This window comes from Musa acuminata, chromosome BXJ3-5 (assembly GCF_036884655.1).
Source record: "Musa acuminata AAA Group cultivar baxijiao chromosome BXJ3-5, Cavendish_Baxijiao_AAA, whole genome shotgun sequence".
Lineage (NCBI taxonomy): Eukaryota > Viridiplantae > Streptophyta > Magnoliopsida > Zingiberales > Musaceae > Musa > Musa acuminata.
The window spans coordinates 35,694,847-35,705,916 of NC_088353.1; the positions used below are offsets into that span (position 1 = coordinate 35,694,847).

Consider the following 11,070-nt stretch of genomic DNA (forward strand, 5'->3'; position numbering starts at 1 on the left):
TATAATATTATGTGGGTTAGGTTATGATGGCTTACATTTCTTTTGATATGCTCGAAGTTGCATGTGCATGCACACTATGACCCGTCTTCCATGTGCAAATGCATGTGCCCGTTTGATTTATGCTCGTTCGACTCCATAAAGCAAAATAAGATCGTTAGAGACCTAATTACATATTATACGTCTTTAATATTTTAAATTTTATATTTTAAAAAATATATCGAATATTTTTTATTTATAATTATAAAAGTAAAACATCTAAATTTATTTATCATAATATGATCGATTTTATTAATAAAAATAAAAAATAAAAAGATAATTTTAATACTCCAACTTATGGTGATAGATATCGATGCATCGATAACTGCATCGATATCGTTGAAGATACACAGTGACAAAATGGTTACTCGATAACTACATCGATGCAAATGAAGATGCGAAGCCACCTCACCTTTTGGTGCTACTCTCCTCATCCATAACAACTATCCATGGCACTATCGTTAATCACCGCCAACTAAAATATTAAAAATAATTTTTTATCTTTTTTTATTTTTTATATTTTCATTAATAAAATCAATAATATTATGATAAATGGACATAAATGTTTCTCTTTCGTAATCATAAAAATATCAATATAATTTTTTTAAGTATAGAGATTAAAATACTAAATTAGCTTGGATTTTTTTTATCACATCTTTGCACACATTCAGAACCAAGTAGATAAATATTTTTTGTGTATTATTTATAAATATTTATTATAATTTATTTATTCATCAAATCATAAGTAAAAAAATAAATATAGTGATATTAACTCTAAAAATCATCTAAGTGGCTCTACCTAGCGGTAGAGGAAGGTCCGCTATCCATTGGAATCTGATTTAGTACTAGTGGGAGGCTACTGTAGAAATCAAAAATAAGAAAAATTCAGTAAGAATGCCAAAAGTCAACTCAAAATGAATACATGATCAAAAATCAATCATCTCATTAGCATATATCAAATACTCGAATGAGCACTCCCCTATCAACGGATGAAGATGCTTTATCCTACGGGATGAGTTTGTATTCTTCCAACAGCAAATGGAGTGGTGTCCCTCACCAGCCAAAGCGGGGACACGTTCCTCCCAACAACAAATAGAGGAACCATCCAACTATCAAGTCTAATGGTCCACTAATCTCCGAAGAGAATCGCCCTACCTACTTGGTACGAAAATAATATAATATTATACCGGTCATGTCTATATCAAGATAAAATAATATATTTAAAATATCTCTTTCAAATATCATCAATATTAAATAATATAAATTAGCCCTTAATCGACTTGAACCCGAGTTCAATTAATCCAATCGAATATAATTTACTAGAACCTAACTGAATCGATCTTTGATCCTTATTTAACTAATCTAGAACCACCATAAACTAGTATAATTTGGACTAGATTAAGTTCGATTTAGGTTAACGATAAGTTAAACCAATTTAGAATTATCCTGAATTGATCTAGACCAATCAAGTCTAGTTTAGTTCGGACTCAATTCCAACAATTACATAATATCGGACTAGGCTAGGCTGACTCATATATTAGTCATATATACTACACATAACTGTGCACAGACCATAGTAGGCTGGGCCAACCTTAGCCCATGGATTGGTCATATGCGTCACACATGACTTCCCATGTTGAGTTGGGTTGGGTTAGCCTACGGGCTAGGGCTTGGCCCGGGGGTTAGACTTGGCCTATGAGTTGGCCCTAGTCTGTTGATTGGGCCTAATCAATGGGTTGTGTCTTGGTCTATGGGTTGGACCTAGTTTACGGACCGTTGTAACTCTACGCTTATCTAATTTCATTATAACAACATATATTCATTAACAATAATACATTAAAATGTAACATCAGATTAAAGAATAAGATTGAATGATAAACTTGATATTCTAAATTTAATAAGAATTAAAAATCATATTTTTAATAGAAATCATATTTTTAATATATATGACATGAATAATTTCAACATGATCTAATCAAATAATAAAATTTTAAATCTTAACCGGGATAAAATTTTTTAGATAATATATTATAATCTAACAATAAAAATTTTAACAATTAAATGATTAAGAAATATATATTTTTTGAACTACTCATAGTATATTTTAATCTAGATAAGATTAAAATATAAACTACAATGTGAGAAAATAATATTCTTAATCCAAATATAAAGAATTAAATATCATGTATTCAATACATAAAACATGTATAATTTTAATATATTTAAATCCAAAGAAACCTTTAAGAGGATTGAAGAATCCCTTAAAATCTTCAGATAACATATCTTAATCCAATAGTGAATATTTTGACATTAAAAATAATAATAAATATTTTCAAACTATAAAAGAAATTAATATTTAAGTAATTAAAATAAAAAACTTTTAATTTTAATAAAGATATGAAAACCTATCTCTTATTAGCATAGTGTAACTCTTCGTTCTCTTGGGCTCGGCTAATTGAGGAATGAATTAGAGAAATCCCCTCCCTAAATAAGAGGAGATGATTCTCTATTAAAGAAATTTTATTTATTTTTTTTTATATTTATTTAATATGAAATATTTTTATTTAATATACTAACAAATATAATATAATCATATTTGAAATGCTTAATAGTTATTTCCTAATTTGTATTAGCAAACAAGAAAATAAGATTAATATTTCTTAAATTATAATGATAAATAATGAAATAAAAATTGATTCGTAACTAATCATATCAGGTAATCTATAATTAATCCAATGTAAGAGCAAAAAGATCTTACAAGCGACAATATAAATACATAATAACATCACCATATTGTTTGACCGACACAATCTTATTAAAACCAAATCTGTTTAAAATACATTATATATTATCATCATGGGGAATAGAAACGGAATAGAAACCAAATCTTACAAGCGACAATATAAATACATAATAACATCACCATATTGTTTGACCGACACAATCTTATTGAAGATCTAAAATACATTATCATCGGGAATAGAAACGGAACTCCCTTTTGGTTATCCCTTTTTTGAACTCATATATAAGGAACTCAGAAAAAAAAAGAAAAATCATCCCCAAAGATTTGGGTCAAAGCAGGCATATGCCAAACATGAATACCCCTTGAAGCCACCGGAAGAAAACCTGGCATAGAGACCCAATCTTGAGTGATGAAAATAGACAAGTTCGTACTAGCCATTACACGTTAATCAACTTTCCTCTTAATCATCATAATATTATTAATTATTATTAGTCTCAGTATTATTGTTATGAATGGAGAACGGCCCATGACATCAATTTAACCTAAATGTATTATTTTCATGGGCCGATCCAGCCCATTAAAAGGCCCAATACTAATTGACAAACTCATGTTTAAGGAAATGAAATCCCAATATATTTGGCACATAATTTAAAGTCTATCTTCCATTTTCATTTTATCTATCTATCTGTCTGTCTGTCTATATTTGTAAGTTGTGATAAGGAAGATTATTTTTCTTATATTATTTATTTATTTATCATCGCCATCATCATATTTTGAAAAAGTGATATAGGTTTTTAAATTGACAGAGTATCGAAGGCTTAATACTTGTATACATATTTTATACATTAACCCCTCCTATGATTCTTGTATTTAGGGAAATAAAATACCCATATCTTTTGGCAGATAATTTTGAAGTCTATTGTCTTTTTTTTTTACTTGTCTATCTATTTTTCTATCTGTTTGACTGTTTGTCTGTTTGTGCACATATATCTATATATAAATATATTAATTTTATTTTTATTATTATTAAAATAATTAAAAATATTTAAAAAAACCATTCTTTGGGTATTTCTCAATCGATGCTCTCATTTTATTTTTTATTTTTCAAACAATACTTCTAATTTGAAAAAAAAACCCAAACTATCAAATATATATATATATATATATATATATGTATATATATATATATATATATATATATATATATATATTTGCTATTATAGTGTTTTGATATGTTATAGTGTTTTAACCATCACAATAAAAACACTATAGAGCATATTTGAAAACACTATAGATGAGTTAAATGCAATCAAAACATACTAGAAACCATTTGGTATATCATACTTTGATTCAAATAAATATTTATAATAATTTATGAATAGTATCACCAAAATATAAGAAAAAATTAGTTTTTTACCATGTTCTAACTATTAAAAAAATAAAATAAAAATACTACAAATGATCTAAATGAACTTCTAACCTCAACTAAACAAATTGCAAACCTAAAAATATGGTGTTGCAATGGTTTATGAGTAAATACAATGTAATGTCACTCATAGTATTTTTAATATATTAATAAAACACTATAAATATCATTGAAAAATACTATAAATGAGTCAAATGAAAAAACGATAACGATTGAAAACTAATAAAAGAACAAGTAAAAAAAGAGCCAGAAGACTTTGCACACAAAGCTGAAGTGGTAGGTGCAAATCGATCGATTAAACTATGACCACTCTTCCCTTTATTGGATCAATTAAATATGAGCTTGTCGACAAGCATTAGGTCAATTAAATTATTTCTTTGGTAGTATAACACAAAGCGTATGCATGTATACATATATATGAATTTTTTGGTACGTACTGATATGATTAATGTGACATCAACAACACCATCACATATCTGCCATGGAATTGATCTCAATCTCTTTCGGAAAAGGCAAATAATAATAATTAGGCTAAAGAACACCAACATAGACAGTTCTATAGTCCTCAGAGAGAGATCATGATGCGTTTTCTAACTTGATATGATGTGCTTATATATTTCATATCAAGTTTCCGTTTTTATTTTTCGGAAATGAATCGTCAACATTCCTGTTTAATCCAATATCGTATATGGATAAAGACTTGAATGGTGATAAAAATATCATGATAGAGACACACATGGAATAATACTTCTTCTTTTTTTAGATTCTCAATCAATCTATGGTATTCGAGTAGTTGATCCGATTACATGATTTGAGTGTACAAATATTTCTTAATCAATCCTTTTCACAATATATTCCTCGATTATATGGTAGAAGAGAACTACCAACCGCTTGTCACCTTCGGATGCACTCAGTTTTCCAATATCTACGTATACTCAGATGTCATCGTAAGAAATCCAAGTGAAGCTGTTTACTACTTCTTTCTCAGCACGGAGTCTTCATTTCAGTAGGCAAGTGATGATTCATCTCTCTCTCTCTCTCTCTCTGTGTCTCTCTCTGTGCATTTAAGGTGCATTGTCGAGTACGTAAAATAACATCCATGACTTGAGCTCCCCAAATGCTTTGAATCGAAGTGGAACGAATGACACTCCATCTCATACTTGCATCACATCAGAAACAACACAGTGTCACAGCACACCGTAACGTTGTCAACGACCAAAACCACCCGTCATTGACTCGCGCTTCTTTTATGCTACGAAGAAGGACTTGAAATGGTCGATAGGGGGGAGAGGAGGACAAGTGCTCGGTGAGAGGCACAAGTCGTACGCATACGTATGCCTGGGGAACGTGACACGCTCGCTACTGCCTTGAGTCCTACGGCTTCTGCCTTTCTTGAATCGAAGAGCTACTTCCCATTAAACAAACCAGGCTGACTTCACGGAGTTTGACTGTTCAACCTGAAGAAAGCCGATTCCCACTCGGAGTTTCCTACTTGGTTAAGCCTCCCCATGGAGATCAGCAGGATGTGGCGGCAGACAGCAGGTATTAGGGTTACATATATGAATAGGTTTGGAATATTAGACGATCGGAGAGCTGTCAGTCATAACACAAACATCTTAGTTTAGAAGAAAGAGAAGCAAGTTCTTCATCTTGCGTTTGCGGAATGATGGAGGAAACAAAAGTAATTTTCCTCGAGAAGAATAATGCCATACTCGTGCTTGACATATACTGAAGTAACTATCGGTATCAGAGAAAATGGAGCTTTGTATTTGCTAAGATGATATGCTATTGACAAGTCTTTTTTGGATGATCTGAAAACTACCGATTATATCACAAACAACTTGTTTCAGTGAGCAAAAGAATGAAAAGGAAATAGACAGATTCTCTATCTTGTGTGCTTAGAACAAGGAAGGAAACAAGTAAATTTCCTTGAAAAGACTTATGCCATGCTTACACTGAGACCTATCTATATACGATGATCTTTAAATAAATATTATGTAAAGTGGAGCTTGTTGTTCTGAGTGGTTTGTGTATTTCTTTTAGGTTGGTAAGTATTTTTAGGTTTTTAGAGTCAAGGATACAAATTTGACAACACTTCTATATATCGAAAAGACACTCTAAAAACTAGAGCTTGATTATTTTGTAAATACTCCATCTATCTCTAGGTTTCGATCGGGGATGTGGAAAAAACACTTTTATGTACTTTCACGATTTCTTTCAAATTTTTTGAATAAATAAATTTTTTTAGAATTTATATGAGAATTTATAGAAGACGAACTGAGTTAATTCAATAGATCATTTAGCTTTAGTTTGTTTGAAGAACCAAACTATGTAAAAGTTACAGGAGAAAGAAAAATCTTTGATTAAAAATCAAAGAACACATAGATTTTTTACTATGTGAGATTAATTAATTACAAGTCCACAACTCGAGTATAAATTCATATATATATTATTATTATTTCTTATCTTCTCTAGATTTACTAAAATGTCTAAAGTATTTTCTCACATCTTTCTCTCCATCACAATCTGGAGGAGATATATGAGGTATTTATGGAATAAAGAAATTATATATTGACTTAGAATTCTTCTGATAGCTTCAACTTCAACTGTATCTTCGATGTAGACTACAACTGGGAGTATGTTTTTCTGGCAGATTATAATTGAAGACACTGCAATCCGTGCATCCACACCTCTCGAGCTGCTTTCATGATATCATGGCACCGGGAGCGACGACACATCACGCAACTTGCTCTTCGCTTCACCACCTTGCAAAGACTTCCATGGAAGAACATGACAAACCCACCTGTATCCATCGCTCAGGTCTCTCCGTGCAGTGAGGTAGTAGAAGACTGCCACTTCCTGCTACGTTCAGAATAAACCTCTCTGTGCTCCTACCAAGTGATGGTCGTGCTAATCTATAAAAGTATTTGTCACGTAGACGGTATGTGGTCGATCGGCATCTGTGCTTCCTCGGGGAAAATTCAACCCGGCATGGCAGCAGACTCATCTCTTCGAGTCGATGCCAGAAAACGAAGCTTTTCACGTTGACTGGGAAGCCGAGGGGCTTGCATGTGAGGTGGACTTTCCGTGAATCCACATGATATTTTAATTCCTTTTGGGTTGGTGTCACCTAACTCTCCAGCTCACAATAGATGAGACGGTCAGCCATCGGCAAAATAAGATATATTACGGATATGATTGAATTTTGATTATAATTATTAATTAATTAAAAATACAGATAAATTATTATAAAAAATTTAAATAAGATTATTTTGATCGAAGGGATTCTCTTAATTAATTATTATAGATTTTTTTTATTTTCGACTATAGATAAATATGATCTCTTAGGGACCATATATATATATAATATATATAATAATTGGATATGTGGATTATATGAATGTATGAATATGTGACATGATTGAGAGATTACATATCTTCTCTCACGTGTGTAAGTTTAATTCTGTTTGTAAAACAATATCACTATCGATTTTGGATCCGACGATAGTACGTTTATAAATCAAATAAAGATTTTCTGAGTAGCATCGTATACATCGTAAATTTAGATATATTATTATTTGATTTTATATTTTGATATTAAAATTATTTACACAATCATAACATGATTTTTATGCTTATATCCTCTCTAAATTAATGATATTACGTACCTCAAATCCCAAGTGATAATAGGAATGTAGCAATTGGCAAACACAACACCAACACCTTATCTTATCTTACAGATAAATATGATATAAATAATAATTTGTATATCAAAGTTTTTTAAAATAATAATTTACCAATTTTTTTAATATAATAATTTGTATAATAATTCCAATATTTTTGTGGGGGTAAATCGGGCTTAACCTTTTGCCTCCAAAATGGATCCATGTGCGGCTGACCATTTGACCATGGACTTATCAGTACCCGAAAAAACCAAATGCAGTCAAGAGAACCTTTTTGAAGTGAGCCACTATGCCATGAACATGTGTTGGCACTTCAATGTCTCACATTTATTTCAGCCACAAACGGCGTGTAATTGGTTTGATCAGGTAATTAACCTGACTTGGTCCTTTGCATGGAAAAGTATGACCGGGAAGAGAGAAGAGAGGTGCCTTGTCGCGTCAGAAACTTGAGATGGAAGGGCGCATGGAGAGAGTCACAGCGAGTGTGACCGTGACAACATCACACAGCACCGCCAATGTACCCCTGTTTCCACGAAGCTACAAAGCGGTGACATCACCTTGGACTCGTTATCACACGTTGGCAATTGGACGCCGTGATATATAGCCGACGGACGCCTCATGTGGCTTTGCGAAGCTAGGGTGGATGAAGGAGAGGAGGAGGAGAGCAGATTTAGGGTGGTGAAACCGTGGGAGAGAGAGAGAGAGACGATGGGCAGGGCTCCTTGCTGTGACAAGGTGGGCTTGAAGAAGGGAGCATGGAGTGCGGAGGAGGACAAGATTCTGGTCGACTACATCCAGCAACATGGCCATGGAAACTGGCGAGTGATGCCGAAGAGAGCCGGTAAGTCTTGACTTGAGTACGTGATTAGCTTCGTCATGCATGCTATTGCGTACTGAGACGGTCGGACCAACTCTCTTCAGGGCTGTTGCGATGTGGGAAGAGCTGCAGACTGAGATGGACCAACTATCTCAGGCCGGACATCAAACGAGGAAACTTCACCAAGGAGGAAGAAGATACCATCATTAGCCTGCATGGGGAGCTTGGGAACAAGTAAGTTGATCATAAGCCGGTCTCTAGCATTGTTCATGTTCTTCCTACATCCGTTTCATTTACTCCGATAAAAGAGGTGATGTGAATCTTCTCCTCCTTTTCGGACACACACAAAAAAATGCATCCTTATCTCCTTGCACATAAAGATCATTGCCACGAGGATCACATGAGCACTGGATATGCAGATTCGTACACGATATTCCATGTTCCCTCTACGGCAGATCTGTTGTCTGTCAGACGAGGAATCAAAACTTGTGATTAGGATTCGATAGAGTTTCTTACGCAGTCTTCTGCCTCCCTGTCCACAGATGGTCTGCGATTGCGGGAAGCTTGCCGGGCCGAACGGACAACGAGATCAAGAACGTGTGGCACACCCACTTGAAGAAGCGCATGGATCCCAAGGAAGCGACGCGTGCGCCCAAGAGGGAGAGGAAGAGGAAGAAGAAACGTGACGCCAAGGACAAGCTGGAACCGGAGCAAGAAAACCAGCGGCCGGACGCAGACGCAGCTCGTCCTAGTCCGAGACGCGATGACGCAGGGCTCGTCGAAGTGTCACTGGAACAGTCCTACAGCGGCTTCTCGTCCGCCGCCACCGACTCGTCCGTGATGTCGGGAGACGCTACTGTGGACGCCAAGGACGAGAGCTTCACCTCCAAGGAACTCAAAGAGATCGACGAGAGCTTTTGGCTGGACGCGTTCGCCGTCGATGGTTCATTGCAACTCCCTCCTGCAGCAGTTGCAGACAGTGCGACCTTCAGCGACGACATGGAGTTCTGGCTGAAGGTGTTCATGGAAGCTGATCATTTAGAGGACCCGTCTCAGATGAATCCCGCGAATGTCCATCTGAACTAACATCGATTCTTCCGGTGTTGTAGATTGCTCGATTGCCAAACGTGTGTAGTGAAATAGCCATTGAAGATTAGACTTGATGAAGGATTGGAAATAGGAATAAGACACTGTAAAATATTATGAGAACTGACACTTACCATCTTATTGCCACAAATCAATGTTGATTATGCTATATAATATATCAACGAGGACAGGAAATGGTTGGCCGCACATCGAAATCTCAAGCACAAAACATCTTTTTTAGCCTGAGAAATCTTTCGTGTACATCTGTGATCTAATCAGTGTTCCTCGAATCAAGATTTTCCTCAGATCGTTTATACTATCTACAATCTGAACCTTCCTCTTAGATTTCCACGGAGATATCAAGTAATCTAACATCCTTTGTAGCGCTGTCTCATTCCTTCTTCGTCTTCTGCTTCTAATAAAAATGAAGCTTTTCATGATCATCTATTTTTATTTTTGGTTCGGTTTCCTGAGGATTGAGAGTAAAGACAAAAGAAGAAGAGATGGTAGAAGCAGCAACAGAAGAGAAAAATAGAAGACGATAACGAGAAAATAATTAAAATAAATAAAACAAAAAAATAAAAGAATTCCATTTCCTGAGGGATGAGAATAAGTAGCAAAGGAAAACAAAACAAATACAATATAACAAATGAAAATAAAATAAAATAATAATTAAAATAGACCACCGAAAAGAAAAAAAACTGATGAAGGAAACAAAGTGTTCCTTTTGCAGTATAAATACTAATTCTATAGTGGCTTGGGTTTATAACGGGTGATTTAGGTAATATCATGTAACGGGTGATATAATTGTAACGCTATATAATGGAAACCCCCCAAAAAACGGCACGTGTAAACAACGTTATAATCGTTCCAACGGCCAGAGGTAAACCGTTATATGGACTTCAGTCCGTCCTGTTTCCCAGGTTTTCGAGAGCCGATAGCCCCCGAATCCTAATCCTCTAATCCTCCTCCGAGACATGGCGACGACGACGACGACGATCGTATCCCGGTGCCCATTGCTTCACTCAATCGGTCAGAGGAGCCTCACAGTGATTCCGGCGGCTCCACTGGGCCCCTCTTTCATTAGGTATCCCAGCGAAACTTACCGTTGGCTTGTTGTGACGCTCTTTTGGGTGTGATTTCTAGTGTTACTTGATCTCCGGCAGGTTCTTTGGAAGACCGACGAGTCAATTACGGATAGTATGTATGGCGTCGTCTGCTGCAGGGAACCCATACGAGAGTGGTGATGAAAACCCATACGTGTTAGCACATATGTTCT

The 11,070-nt window shown here is 34.8% G+C and overlaps 1 protein-coding gene across 1 annotated transcript; it reads left to right on the forward strand.

The window, feature by feature from the left end:
* Positions 1-8,531: 8,531 nt before the first annotated feature.
* LOC103985823 (transcription factor MYB4) lies at positions 8,532-11,034 on the forward strand. The gene is made up of 4 exons (XM_009403670.3): positions 8,532-8,729; positions 8,810-8,939; positions 9,248-10,878; positions 10,958-11,034. Exons 1-3 carry the CDS (start codon positions 8,597-8,599, stop codon positions 9,789-9,791), a joined length of 807 nt encoding a protein of 268 aa, XP_009401945.2. The 5' UTR covers positions 8,532-8,596; the 3' UTR covers positions 9,792-10,878; positions 10,958-11,034.
* The last annotated feature ends 36 nt before the right edge of the window (positions 11,035-11,070 follow it).